Source organism: Equus caballus, chromosome 6 (genome assembly GCF_041296265.1).
Source record: "Equus caballus isolate H_3958 breed thoroughbred chromosome 6, TB-T2T, whole genome shotgun sequence".
Lineage (NCBI taxonomy): Eukaryota > Metazoa > Chordata > Mammalia > Perissodactyla > Equidae > Equus > Equus caballus.
Genome location: NC_091689.1, coordinates 59,237,537 through 59,252,995, shown reverse-complemented (window position 1 = coordinate 59,252,995; position 15,459 = coordinate 59,237,537). Strand labels below are relative to the sequence as shown.

Here is a 15,459-nt window from a genome sequence, read left to right as displayed (position 1 = left end):
ACAGAATATATCTTTGTGTTTGACTTCTATTTAGAGTACTTGCCAAGTCTACAGCAGAATCGTCACATTTGCGCTCCAAATTACCTTACATTGTTTAGTCAAAAACTCTCAATCTGAAGTTCAGAGAAACGAAATAATTTGCCAGATTTCCTGCAGGCAGTCCCTAGTAGAGCTAGTACTACAATATTGATTACTTTTACTCACTAGAGTATTCTTTCCACAACTCTATGCATGAGAAATGAAAGGATAAATGACTCTGAATTAAATACAGCCCTAGGCCCTTTACATATTCCACCTCACTTAATCATAACACTAAAATATTTCTCCTGTTTTACAGGTACAGAAACAACTTCTGAGAAGTTAAATTATAACAACACAAGTCTTTCTGACTTAAGGCTCATGCTCTTTCACTACCCAAAGTTCCTTTGGTTATTTTAGTGGTACATGTGTCTGGAAAAATAAGGTAAGCTATTGTTCCAATTAAATCCTCAAGAAAAAAACTTTTTACTCAAAAATAGTAACATAACATTTTTCTTATAGACCAACAGGAAATTAGCTTTTCTTTCCTTTGATTCAGTTTCCCAAGCATGGCTTCCCTCCAGCTCGACCCTAGCTCAAGTGTCTTCATTTCACACTTGCACTATTCCTACTACCTCCTAATTGGTCTCCCAGCTCCCAAACTTTCCTGCTCTACCTTTGCCACATACGATTAATTTTCCTGTATCACACGAGTTTCATCATTCACCCAAAATATATTTAAGAATACCTAAAATGTGTCAAACACTCTATCAGGTGCTGTGGATAGAGCAGTAATCAAAACAGACATAGTTCCTATTCCCAGGGAGCACACAATCTAGCAGGAGAGAAAAACAGTAAATGGTTACTCAAATTGTGAGAAGAGCAATGAAGAACTTGGGGTGCTAGAAATGTGTCTAACAAAGAATCAGGGATAGTTTGTCTGAAAAAATGTTCAAGGTAACACCTGAATATGACCAGGAATTACAAAGACAGAAGTTGGCGAGAGGCAAAAGAACATGATTTATAAACCTATGCTGAGAAACGTGCACACTTTCACCTAGCGTGAAAGGCCCCACTTCAGCCATTAATTCTTATTTCCCTGTTCCAATAGATCCTCTGGTCTAGGCAGGATCCTAGATCTGAAGTCTCCTGAATATGCTAGGCTCTTTCCTTCCTATGTTTCATTTAGACTTCTAGAAATTTCTCTTCATCACTCACCTAACCTTAAAATCCAGTTCCCTCTCCCATCTAAACTTTAGTCAGTGACTACAATACTCTCCAGTTTTAATTTTAATGTACTCTGTCACAAACAATTTACAGAAAAACTAGAAAATAATGCAATCATCTTTTTAGTCTTCCCTTTAAAAACTAAATAGCTGGGGGGGGGGGGGGGGGTGATACCATCACAGTTCTTTCCAATCACTAAACAGGGCACAATGTTAACCATCAGTAATGCTCAAAAAAAGATTCGTTTAAAAATCCAAACATCCATCTGATCTCCTATGCATGCCCAAAACTACCCATTTAGTTCTAAGGTCGTTACAACTATTATTTTCACAAATGCAAACTATTACTCATAAAAATGAATTCAACATGTGATTAAGATCACTACAAATCCATTATCATTCCGAAAAAACATACCCCAAACCTTTTTACTAATAAATCACTAGTAGCTTCGCTTACATATTAAAAACTATTAAAAATAAAAGGTATTACAAGGTTTTTTAGGTCAACCACAGAATAGATAATTAATTAAAATGTAAATTTTCTAATAAAATATTTTGGTCTGGCACATTCTTTTACAAGTTTCTGGAGCACTCATTTAGAGATACTTGCCACATTATTTAACAGGTGGTACAGTACTTTGGGGGATTTCAGACCCTATATTACTTCATAATAAAGGTAAGAGATCATTACTACCTACTATCAGTTCATGTGTGCAGTCTGTCTCTTCCACCCATGAGGTCAAGGGCTTTATTTATTCACTGCTGTGTACTCAGTACCTCCAATAGGACCTGGCACATAACGGGGGTTCTACGAACCTCCAATAGTACCTGGTACATAATGGGAGTTCTATGTACCTGTGTAGAATAAATATCTATCACACATAGTAATTGTGGCATTTTGATGGGTTTTGAAAAGTTGTCTCAGTCAACATAAATTTGAAGCAATTCTTGTGCATCAGCATACGATAAAACAAGTAATAGGAAAAACTTATCTGCTAAATGAAGACATATGAAGAAAATGTGAGCATGTACATTTAAGTCGTAAAATGGAATTGCGACTTGTTCCTTGCATGCTCTCTCAGATCACTTGCTCTGGGGGAAACTGCTATGTCATGAGGACACACAAAAAACCCTATGGAGAAACTGACTTGGGGAGTGACTGAGGCTTCCTGCCAAGAGCTACATAAATGAGCCATCCTGGAATTGGATTTCCAGCCTCAGTCAAGCTTTCAGATGACTGCAGTGCTGGCCAACATTTTCACTGCAACCTCATGAGACCCTCAGCCAGAACCACCAAGCTAAGCCTCTTCATTCTTGACTCTCAGAAACCACATGTAATAACAAATCTTTGCTAAACTTGGGGGAAATCCGTTGCACAACAATAAATAACTAATACAATAGGCAAGGTGTGAAACCTCTAACTTTGTTTAGAGTCAATGAAATTTTGTGCTAAGAGCTATGGCAAAACCTACACCTTGGAATTAAAAGTCTAACAGTAATATGCAAGATGAATGAAGTGGGATTTTGTCTTCCTATCTCCTATAACACCCAGTAAAGAGTCCTGCACATAGTAAATACCTGTGTTTGGTAGCAAACTAGCTTATACACTGAACTTCCTAACTGAACCAAGAAACTAGTCTTAAGGTTTCTTAAAAGTAAAATGATCCCTTAGAATCTCTCCATATAAATTCAATCCTAAAGTTTACTGTTGTCTGCTTAGGTTTTAGCAGAGCCATACCTTCCTTAACGGAGAGTTACAATACGCTACCAATGAAAACTGAGACCTATTAGAGCTCTTCTCCCTAAATTTAATCAAAATAAAAGGGTAGCTTAAAGAGGGATGCTGGAGACTATTGACAGCTGCTTCAGAGGTGAAAGAGGTAGCTAGTGAAAGGGCACTCCATCACAAAGTATTGAGCAAAATATTACTTCACAAAGTAAGTACTACATTGCCTCAACCAAAAAGATCCTTAATAAATCTTGATGATAACCTCAACATGCAGCCTTTTAGTATTAATCTGATTTAAAAGTTTAGCCTCTATACTGGAAAAAGATCTTCCCAATGACACTACTGGGAAATTAGGCAATATAAGCCTGTTTTTCCAGTGTCAAACTAATCTTAATCCTATCTCAAAGTTTGCAACCCGTGAGGCTGGGAGTCCAAATTTTGACCCACAAAATGCTAAGGGCTTGTGGCCTTGGCTGACCATTAACTTTCATGCTATATTCGCTTGCACTATCACCCCACCTTTACACATGCCGTTTTCACTTGACACCTGGACTTATCCAGAAAGGCTCATAAAAACGGCTGAAAGTGGTCTTGGCGTTTTCAAAATAAGTCATGGTTTACACTCTAGTTGGGGAGACAGAGATATATACACACACACACATATATTAAAGAAACAACCAAAAATAGAGGCTATAGTTATCAATTCACCTATATACGGATAAGAACCTAAAAGTACTTTCATGTACAATCTGATTCAATAGCTAGAACTAATTCGTAAACTAAAAAAATTTTAGAGGCATTTTTAAATTCTAAAATCCTATTAAAGTTAATTTAACCTCTAAAACTAACCTAAAAGATTTATCTTAAAGTTTTTTTTAATTAAAAAGTACTTAAGTTCAAAGTAAAAGAAAAACTAGTTTTTAGTGGTCTTGCACAGCTAAATATTCCCCCCAAAGAAAATTCCATTATCTCTATAACCAAACGAAAAGTAAATTACATATCAACTTTAAAGTTTTCTAAATTTACCAAAATAAACACACTAATACACTTACACTGGTTTTGAATAAATAATTTTCTCCTGGGGAAAATAATCAATGTTTTTTGTACCAAGTATCATTTAATCATTCATAAATTAGTCACCTTTCACCACACACCACTTCCAACACATGTTCGTAAGCTGACATTTTGGATCACAAGCTTTAGTATCTAAGTTTTTATATTTAGTTCTTCTCTAAAAAAAAGGACTTACAGTTAAAAACATTTAAGAGAGTTCAACAAAATCTAAAGTATTTTAGATCACTCAAAAGTGCAGTCTAATTTCAAAGTGATTAAAAAAACTGAAGTCCCACAGAAAGAGTAAAATCTAATGAGAATAAAATCATTGTAATAGGAATGCCTCAAGTTTCTTTAAAAGCACTTTAAAACCACCATATCCTTCCATCCTTTACAAAAATAAAGACTTCCTACCATGAAATCAATCTATAAAATCCACAAAGACGGGGGTAATCTGCAGGACAGTTTGTAAGAATTATGCATCTTTTCCAAATTTCAAACTCAAAAGAAAATTCAAAGGCAACAAGGGGATATTTCAGGATTAAGATTATCAAGACCACAATCAGTTTCACTAGTACGTCAGGGATTTTTCATACATTACACTGAAATGGCAAAATGATTACAATATTTTGTGTCTCTAATTAGAGTATTAAGGAAAGTAAGTATGTTTAATCTTATTTGGACTTGTTGCACCAGTATCTTACTCCTTACTCTGAAATACGATGCAGAAATTAGATATTCAAGTGAATATCTAATAAATATGAAATGAAGCCAAAACTCCACGTCCTGAATGAAAATTACTTTAATAATTCACTGTCTTCTAAAGGGATGTAGTGGACAGATAGCAACTAAAAAAAAAAAACCTCTGACACATACAACCTATTACTTAAGGTGAATTATTCTAACTTTCGTCAAGTGGAAATAGCATGGCACTGGAGAACCTTTGTTCAGATCCAGCTCCACCACTTCTGTTCTACACTCACTGTTTTAAGTACGACACTCAACTTGCTTCTTCATCTGCTAAATGGAAGTCAAGATAATATCCATCTTCCACCAGAGTTGTGAGAATGAAATGATTGAGACATTTAAATTGTACAGTGGTAGGCAAGAGTGTGTGTGTCTGCGTGTGTACTAGACAAACGAAGAACTGTAGTAGATGCTGATCGTACCAACTAATGTCAACTTTCAAATATCTGCTGGTGCCGAGAAAGGAGGATACAGTGAAATGATAAACAGCACACGCTTCATTGTGCAGTTCACATCAATTTTTAATTTTCTTGTAGACATTCTCTTTTCTGCCCATGACGCTATAGTTCAGGACAATTTTTCTAAAGTCTGTACAGTCTATTTTATGCCATCCAAGATGTTTTCTTAACCAGATATCAAAGTAAATATCAAACAGAATCTAATGCTATGTTTTCAAAACATTTAGGGCTTTATACTTCTTATACCATTAAACAGAAACCAAAGTACTTATCTTCATCAGTGAACAATCCGAATTCCTAGAACTTTAGAATACTTAAACTTTTAAGTCCAAGTCAGTATCGACTGTTAAAAAATTCTACTGTTCATCAAAGCATTAGCAAATGATCGAAATAAACGCTAATACACTTTAGAAGCAGTTGAAAATACGTAACGTGGTTCTGTTAAAAAAAAGTACATTAAAAACCAATTAGTTAAAATACGAAGCTTTCCAAAGAAATAAAAAGTAATGACAGTAACAACTGAAACATACTAGCACAATAAATTTTCTGTAGCGTCCCGAAAAAACGAAGCGCAGTTTTGCCAGTCTCCACGTTATTTCTAACAAGCTTTCGGAAAATGCTACTAATTCCTTCAGACCTCTCCAATACACGACTTTAAATATTATCACCTAAAATTATGACTCTCACGTTGAAGCATTACTCTATAGATTTTAAACCGCATACTACTGTACCTTCTAGACTGTATTTTGTCACGATTCCAACTCCCTTTGATTCCGCAAAGTTATTGTAAAGGACACCAATTCATGATTCTTTTCTACAATGATTTATACACGTTTTAAACTTTCTCCCAGATTCGACCACAAAACAAGAGAAGCTATTCAATCACGCTGGAGACCACATTAATGACTACAAGAGGAATTTTGGAAGTAGTGATTAAATATTTTTAAAAAGTCTTTTCTTTTTTAAGCAGAGGAAAGTGATAGTTGGGGGTCTCCTCCCTGAACAAGGAAGTTCTCTTAAATCCAGGCGAGACCAGCCATGTTGGAAAACACTTGTCAATTACAGCTCTGACAAGTGTTCGCGAACACGGCGGGAGGAAGCTAACCTTGTGTACCGAGGTGTGTACATCAAGGCCCTCTTCGCTCCGCCCGAGGACGTGGGCCTACTTCGGGGATCGTTTCCGAGTTAGAGCTGTCCTCAGGTCCGCCAGGAGTGCCGAGCCCAGGAGAAAGAGGGCGGGGTAAGGAGAGTTGGGGGGGAAACGGTTTGAGAGTTGGAAGCCGCTATCCGCTGCGAGAGGGGCGCGGCGGCCGGGAGCGATTTCCGAGTTGAGAGCTTGGGGGAGGGGCCGAGGATGCGGGGAGCAGGGGGATCTCAGCAAAAAGTCCCCCTGGTCCCCTCGGAGGGGCCCCGGAGTGCCAGAGGAGGGAGGGAAGGGGAAACGCTTCAGTGCACTGACCTGTCCTCCGAGTCCATGCGGCTCAGGGGTTCCCCATCCGACGACATCTCCAAGCTGCCTCGCCGGCCCCCCGAGGTCGCGCTGCTTCCGCCTCCCCCGGTCCCGTAGCCCTCGTCGCCGCCGCTGGAGACGACGCTGCTGCTACTGCTGCCGCCCCCGCCGCCGCCCTGGCTGCCCCGCGGTCCCTTGGGCTCCTCCAGGCCCTCCTTGCCGTCCCCATCCCCGCTGCTGCTGCTGGCGGCGCCCGGGCTCAGCGAGCGCGTCTCGTCGCTGCTGCTCCCGCCGCTGCTGCCCACCAGGCTCTCGGCGCTGCTCTCCTCCTCGCCCCCGCCGCTGCTGCTGCTCTCGTCTTCCTCCTCCTCGTCCTCCTCCTCGTCCTCGTCCTCCCCGGCCTGGCTGGCGCTCTCGGGGCTCGGCTCCGACATCGTCTCCGCCTCGCCGCCCCCCACTCCGCCGCCGCCGCCGCCCCCACTACCGCCGCCGTTCAGCAGCAGCGCCGCCACCGCCTCGGCCTCCGCCTCCTCTTCCTCTTCCTCCTCTTCCTCCTCCTCCTCGGGGGGCTCAGCCCGGCCCCGCGCCGCCGGCCCGGGGCTGCCAGGGGGCAGGGGGCTCAGGCGGGAGAGCTCCTCCAGGTCGGCCATGTCGGTGATAGCGGCGGCCATGGCGGCGCCTGCTCCTCCTCCTCCTCCTCCTCCTCCTCCCGGCCGCCGCCGCCTCCCTCTCTCGACTCTCGCTCCCTCGCCCCCTCCCGAACGCCCAAAACTCCTCCGACGCCGCTGCAGAGCAGGAGGAGGGCCCGCGAGCTGCGTCAGCCTGCACACGCGCTACGGAGCCCGCGCGGGGACAGGCGCGCCGCTGCGCGCACTCACGCGGAGACGGCTGCGCGCCTGCGCGGCGGCACGCGGTGGCGCCTCCCCCGGGCCGCGGGCTCCGCGCCCCGGCCCCCGCCCGGCCCCGCCCGCAGCAGCGAGTGCTCAGAGTTTCCTCGGGGGCTTCCCACGCCTTCCCCGGCCTCGCGGCGGGCGAGCCACGCCGAGCGAAAAGCAGAGTGCGGGCCGGGGATTTTAACCCGTACGTTCTCACGATGAAGTCATTCATCCCGGGGGTGTTTGGGGAGTGTCCCCTGTGTACAGGCCCTGAGCCAGGAATCGAAGTCCCTGGTCTTCTGAGAGCTTGCAGTCGACGCGGAGAGGAGATGAAAATGAATGAAAATAAATAATACAATGCAAGGTCCTAAATCCATATAAGCACCATAAAGCTACAGGTTTTCGTCCAACCTGCGTTTGAATACCCCCAAAAATGGTTCAGTGACAGTCTCAGAGCAAACATCTCTTACGTTCAAGATCTTCAAACTTTTTTGCTCAGAAGCCCTCAGTTTTGTATGTTCTTATCCAGTATAAAGTACCATCTACATTTTTTTCCCGCTTGTTATAAATACTTTGTAACTGTCACTTTTTTTAAATGTAACCAGTGAACTCAGAGTACCATTGGGATTTAATGCTCACCGATATTCACCTTTTAAAATACAATCTTTTTTATACTTGGACAATTTACATCCTTCCTTTATCTTCTGGAACTCATATTTACATTCCAGATCCTCTCTGGAATTTTATCCCAATAATATATTTTATATTTGAACTGCCTTCTTGATCATCTATTTCACTGTAATAAAAATGTGTATATAAATTGAAATTTAAGTATTTTTAAATTTCCTGTGATCATAAATTATTTCAACTGATCACCAACAAATATATTTCAAATATTTATAAATAGATATTAATCACAAAAGTAAAATTTTGTTGGAAATGCATCTTTCAGAGAAGGAATTGGATGAATTTTTTCAACTAGTTTGTTTTATCAGTGGATGAGTATTAATAGAATGCATTCTATTCCAAGTTTTCAATTCCATGGATATAAGCATGAAGAAAACTTGTTCACATAAATAAGTAGATGAGAATGAATGGAGTTTTGTTAGAGTAATGCCACTCAGTTCTTTGAACTCCTTCCAAATTATATGCCAAAAAATCACATAGAGATCTAACAAAGAAAAAATACTTCTAATGATCTATCAGCTGACAACTCTGATTAGGTTCTCTTTCAACTTTGTTGAAAGCAAGTAACTGACAACCACCTGACTTGTAAAAGGATGTGTTACCCATTCTCATTCACCAGCCGATTGTTCCTTTTCTGGTGTGGTGGAGGTTTTTGCATCCCCAGGGTATTGCACCCTAGTAAGATTTGGGATGGGGAAGAATTATGCCTTTCTTTTGCAAAGTAGGGGACGGACCATTGGGATAAATCAGGCTGCAAAGAAGCCCACATGACCCCAGGGCAGGTTTTCAGACAGGTCAATTTTAGGAATGGCTGCTAAGGGGAGTGAGGATCAAAGAACTGATTGCCTTAAAACAGAGTCTGTGCTCATACATATTTTGGACAATCTTCATCTGCCATGAGTACCCCAGTATTATGTCTGCTGCCTTAGGTCTTTGAGTAGCTATCATATATTCCTTATGGTGCCTCAAGGGAAAGCAGAAACAAAAGCAATATATAATAGTATGGGGCATTATGGTTTACAGATACCTTCACACGCACACATACAATGCAGAATACTAACCTCAAACATTTTAACCTCAAAGCCACTCTTTGAAATAAACAAGGAATGTATTAGCATCCTGCATTGTAAATTAAGAACTATCAGAGTTTAACTGAAAAATGCATATTAAGTGTATGTGCTTAACTGTATTAAACCCTGGAGATTAGGATTAACATTTAGCTAGGTTTATCAAAGAAAACTTCATGAAGAATGTAGGATTTGAACAGATGTGTATAGTAAGATATATAACTACATCTAAATTTAATTAGTTCCAGCTGCATCTTGAAGAGAGCCTAGACTAGAACTCTGTACAAGGGGGAATTCTAGAACTGAAACACAATAACATGGAAAAGCATAAAAATTTATTCATGGCATTGTTAATTAGCCATGAGAAAGCAAAGCTAGAAAGCTCAAAAAGAGTTAAAGATTAGATTGCAGAAAAAATCTTTTTTCTTTTTTTTTTCTTTTTTGCTGAGGAAGATTAGCCCTGAACTAATATCTGCACCAATCTTCCTATACTTTACATGTGGGTTGCCACCACAGCATGGCTGACGAGAGGTGTAGGTCCAGGCCCAGGATCCAAACCTGTGAACTCCAGGCCACCAAAGTAGAGCACACAAACTTAACCACTACACCATGTGGCCAGCCCCCTAGATTCCAGAAAATCTTGAATAAAAAGTTTAACTTTGAAAGACAATGGTATAGACTGAGATATTTTTTTGAAAGGTGTGATATGATTAAAAGTATATTGTAAGGGTATCTAATGTATAGGAGATAGGGTGAAAATTGATGGAGATTAGACATATGGAAATGGCAGGTATCAAAGCCAAAAATGAATGCTCTAGCTGCAGTATTTATGCTTAAAGACGAAAATGCGCTATCTTGGAATTGACTTTTTGGAGAAAATAGTGCACTTTCCATCACTGAAGAGTTCTTTTTTTTAACTGAAATATTTTCTGAAAATTTGAAAGAATTAAATAATAAACACCTGTACAGGGGCTGGCCGAAGGCATAGCGATTAAGTTCTCATGTTCTGCTTTGGCGGCCCAGGGTTCTCCAGTTTGGATCCTGGATGGGGACCTACACACCGCTTGGCAAGCCATGCTGTGGCAGGCATCCCACATATAAAGTAGAGGAAGATGGGCACAGATGTTAGCTCAGGGCCAGTCTTCCTCTAAATAAATAAAATAATTTTTAAAAACACCTATACACCTGCCTAGATTCATCAGTTAATAATATTTTGCCACATTTGCCAATGCTGTGTCCTTCTTCTCTCTGTCTCTTTCCTTCCGCTCTTTCCCCTGCCACTCCTTCTCCCCCTCACTCTCCTATTACCCCTACTTCTACCGCCTCTCCCTTTCTCTCTTGGTTTAGTCGTGGACATCGTGACTCTGCACGCATCCCCTTGGAGCAAGGTCACTCGCCCACATCAGCACAGTGTCACAGTGTCGTTATCCCACTCACTGAAGTGTGTGACTAGAGACAGGACCTCTGGGTAACGGAGTTCCTTCAGGTGAGAGGTTGGATGAAACTGCAAGAAGCATCATCTGCAGACCAGTGCCCATCCACAAACTGTTTCTTACTGATCTGCAGCTAGATAAGTACTAACATTAGCTTCTGGAAACTTTTATAACAACTTGCCAGAGTAATTTTACGTCTGTTGAATCTAATAATAAAAAATTGGGGCTCTGCTTTTGATGCCATCAGTTTCTTTTATTATTCTGGTAATTCACTTTTACTGTATTTTGCAAAAATATCAATCCACTGGAAATGTAAAAAAAAATATTTATATATATATATATATATATATATATATAGGTCCTTCATAGATTGAGAATCACTGTTCTATAGTTCTCCTTCCTGCTTGGAGAATGTGTGATTCTATGCATAATTATAAGGTACCCTATAACCCCCCACTGCATAAGAGCTATTTGATTAGGAAAGATATTCAAACTCATCCACCACAGTACTAATGGGGTCAGATTAGCAACACTAACTTGAATTTCTCTGATTCTTCTACCTGCCAAGCCTACTAACGTAGGACATCTCCAGCTTTCTGGGAGCCACGGGGTGAGGGTCTCTCCTCTGCTCACACATTCCTCTCCCAGTGCCCCCTCCCCTGCTCTGCTCCTCCGGGCGCTGCCGCCTCCTACCAGGACCTGTGATACAAACTAAACAGCCAAAGCCATCGTGTAGCCTGAAGAAATGGAGATCATTATGTTGACCTCTTTTAGGGAAACCCCGAAGCAGACTGCTTTGCCCAATATCATATATGGTTTTCACTGAAACACCTCTTTATGTTTTCACTCAAAGCTCTGTTTCTCTTAGGGACCCAGACATGCTTTCATGGGCCTAGATTGGCGACAGCTTTGAGTAACAGCTACCCCAAGCTGTATTTATTACTCCCCATCCAATGACTAAGTCTTTCTTATAGGGCTTCTCTGTCTAATTCTCTCTTTCATTAAAATGAGCCTGTTCTAGGAAGCAGTCTCAGCCCCCATGTCAGCAGGTTTCTTTCAGCCCTGCCTCACCAGTTGGCTAGACATGCCCAGACATGCTTGAACCCCAGCAACAGACTCAGCTTAGATTCAAGCTGAGATTCCTGCTACGCCACCCGTGACATACTTCTGAAAATCTCTCTCAAATACGCAGCTATCACATGTTTTCCACCTTTGTTTCAGGTTCTTCATTCTGCGTGTTGATACTGCCATAGTGAGCAAGATCAATAGCAGCCTGATGACCTCATTCTCTGATTGACTTGGAATCTAAAAAAGGTAAGCTGGAAAGAACTAGAAGTTTGATGAAAGCTTCCCCAATCTATAGACTGTAATCCAACGAAAACCCAACCAAATAATGATGATAGTTTTTGAGTTAAAATTTCTGGAAGGATAGCCATTTTGAGTCATAACTGCTTTGGCTGGCAACTTGCTACAATAAGGACATTGTCCACATGTCTGGTATTTTGAATAGTTTCCCATTTGAATTTAGTAAAATGCTTTTCCTACAAACTATCTATGAAAGGGTAGGTAAAATGTGAAAGTTGAATAACATAAACACCACATTTTTTGTCCTTTCATATATTTTGTGTCTAACTTGCTAACCAAATAATGCAACGTTCAAAACTCTGTCAATTATTAAAGTTGAATTTGATGGGTTAGTTATTGTAGCACACAAGTTATAATACCACTTAGTACTTTATCCCTCAAATCTCTGAGAAGGCAGGAAAGAATCTAAACAAAATATTTAATTGGTGAAATATAAAAATAGTGTATCCTGGGCTGGCTGTGTGGCGCAGCGGTTAAGTGCCCACGTTCCGTTTCGCCGGCCCAGGATTCACCAGTCCAGACCCCAGATGCAGACATGGCACCACTTGGCACACCATGCTGTGGTAGGCGTCCCACATATAAAGTGGAGGAAGATGGGCATATAATGTTAGCTCAGGGCCAGGCTTCCTCAGCGAAAAGAATTGGCAGCAGTTAGTTCAGAGCTAATCTTCCTCAAGAAAAAGAACAAGTGTATCAGCAGTTTGGATAAATTACCTTGGCTTCAAGCCAAGAAAAGGCCCCCCACTCCCTTCTTTCACCTGAAGTATATATGGCATCTGTTTGACTACTAAACGTATTCATATCCTCTTTTTTTCCTTCTCTTCCCTTTCTCCCTAATTTTATTATTTACTTTTATATCTACTTTGTAGTCCTTTGTACATATTGGTAAATTACTTCAAACTATTTTTTTTAAGTGACTTCTGTTGGGTTGTTTTGTTTTTGGTTTTGCAGAATCTGCTAAGCCGTCTCCCCACTCACTCCCACCACGTGTTTCTGCTGAGCGCATGACCTCCCAGCAACACGTAAAGCTAGGTTTGGCCATGCGGCTAAGTTCCAGCGGATGAGTTGTGAGCAGAAGAGATCACATCTTCCTAAGGAAGCTGCTTGCCCTCTCTTCTCTCACTCTTTCTCTGCCCTGTGCGTGGGCTGGGACACAGACATGATGGTGGGAGTGAGCCAGCCTCAACCACACGTACCACGACCACACCCTAGGATGACAGAGCCACAGAGAGAGCAAGCCTGGGTTTCCAGATGACCTCATTTTGCAATGCCACTCACCCCTACGGACTAACAACTCAGACTTTTTATGAGTGAGAAAGAAATCTTTTATCTAGTTTCTCTCTTCTAAACCAGCCAAAACAATATCCTAATTAATGCAGGTAAAATAAACAAACATACAAACATGGTTTCCTATCTCCCAGAAATCGGAGGCCTTCAGGTCTTCAATTTCCTGCCCCTACATCTATAAACTTATCTGTATCCTCACGCATTTTTTTTTCCCTATGCAAGCTAAGCTTTCTACTGTGGCCAACTCTTACGTGTCCTAAAAAGGGGGCGGGGAAGACCACATATGTTCTATTTTTTTCTCCTCTTCTTCTTGGGCACGTGGCTGCCCAGCTGGAGACCACATTTCCCAGCCTCCTTTAAGCGCCCTTACACTCAGCTAATAAACCTAAGCATATTTGGTCAATCCAAGTGTTGGATTCTTTTGGATAGAGAATAGTAGCTACCAAAGAAATGTACGTATGACCAGTTCTGGAAGCTCAGTGAAATTCTAGCTCTCTTTGTCCTTTTAGGTGCTCTGCTGACATGCTGAATGAAAGATATGCTCAAGACGTACAAAAACATTTCAGACACAGGATTCTGTGCCCTCTAGTCACCAAGATGGAATCAGAAATCCCAATGGCTTAACACACGTCAGCTTAGGAATCAGGAGGCATCCTTAAGTTATCAGATAACAAAACTTGCTATTCGTGCAAACATAAGAAAAGTCTCCTAACTACTGCAGACATCCCCATACCCTGAGTAACTTTAATTTCACTGTTTCTAAGGTTCATCATACTATTTAACAAATCACTAGCTTCCTCAATACAAAATCCATTTTTATATTCATTATGACAATTGGCAAGGGTTTATGGAGATCGTGACAGTAGAAAATTGTGCTACCAGCAACCTTTGGAATACGTTCTTTTCTTTTTTTTAATATCTCATCTTTTTCTTTTTTTTTTCCTTGTTAAAGATTGGCCCTGAGCTAACGTCTGTCACCAATCTTTTTTTTCTTCTTCTTCTCCACAAAGCCCCCCAGAACATAGTTGTATATTCTAGTTGTAGGTCCTTCTGGCTCTGCTATGTGGGTCGCCACCTCAGCGTGGCTTGATGAACGTTCCTAGGTCTGTGCCCAGGACCAAACCAGCGAAACCCTGGGCCACTGAGGCGAAGTGTGCGAACTTAACCACTCAGCCATGGGGCTGGCCCCCAAGTATGTTGCTTTCTGATCTAAAGCTAGCTGAAGACTGCTGAACTGGACTGGCCTTTGTTCCTTTAGCATGTTAGTTGACCCTTTATAGAATCAAAGCTTACGTTCTTGGCACATACATCATATCATTTTTTTTTTTTTTTGAGGAAGATTAGCCCTGAGCTAACTACTGCCAGTCCTCCTCTTTTTTTGCTGAGGAAGCCTGGCCCTGAGCTAACATCCGTGCCCATATTCCTCTACTTTATACATGGGACGCCTACCACAGCATGGCGTGCCAAGCGGTGCCATGTCCGCACCCGGGATCCGAACCGGCGAACCCCGGGCCGCCGAGAAGCAGAACACGCGAACTTAACCGCTGCGCCACTGGGCCAGCCCCTCATATCATATTAACTATGTTGAAATACAGTATTTTAAACTAAATTACCAAAATTTTAACACTTAGGGGTAGTTCCATGACTAAATTCTCACCAAAAGAACATGAGCAGAGGTAACGCATACAACTTCCACCTAATTCGTTCTTGCCTTTCTTTCCTACGTGCTGGAACAGGGCTGTGCCGTTGACCCAGCTTCAACATGTAGTGCTGGTGACACAACATATGGAAGGAATATGAGCCCCCGAGAGACTTCATGGTGCAGAGCTGCGTGTCAGTCTAAACTGGCCAGACTGTTACATGGCAGAGAAATAAACTTCTGTCTTATTTAAGCTACTATATTTTAGGGTCCTTTCTTTTTTAGTGAAAACTTAGCCTTTACTCAAATTAAGAAAACCTTACACCTTGAGCCGGCAGCTTACATATCTTTTTCTGTGTCTTCAACCCCACCGTCAATACTGCCTCCTTGTTTTCAATTCATGAACATGATCAAGTCTTTCCATC

At 41.6% G+C, this 15,459-nt stretch overlaps 1 protein-coding gene and 1 long non-coding RNA gene across 5 annotated transcripts in view; one reads left to right on the top strand and one right to left on the bottom strand.

Moving 5' to 3' along the window:
* AEBP2 (AE binding protein 2) overlaps positions 1-7,412 on the bottom strand; it is a 95,619-nt gene extending 88,207 nt beyond the window's left edge. Inside the window, exon 1 of one of the 3 annotated variants that reach the window (XR_002808670.2) lies at positions 6,691-7,412. Coding sequence is in view for 2 of the 3 variants with exons in the window: in XM_023643210.2 (XP_023498978.1) it covers positions 6,691-7,352 (662 nt within the window). In the remaining variant the exon portion in view is untranslated. The remainder of the gene's footprint in view (positions 1-6,690) is intronic. The other 2 variants (XM_023643210.2, XM_023643209.2) reach the window with 2 other exon arrangements.
* LOC106783278 (uncharacterized) lies at positions 6,236-15,294 on the top strand. 2 transcript variants are annotated; one of them, XR_002808671.2, is made up of 3 exons: positions 6,236-6,471; positions 11,965-12,057; positions 15,132-15,294. It is a non-coding gene; the product is annotated as an uncharacterized lncRNA (long non-coding RNA). The 2 variants fall into 2 exon arrangements; XR_001380960.3 differs by lacking the exon at positions 6,236-6,471 and having other exon boundaries at positions 11,858-12,057.
* The last annotated feature ends 165 nt before the right edge of the window (positions 15,295-15,459 follow it).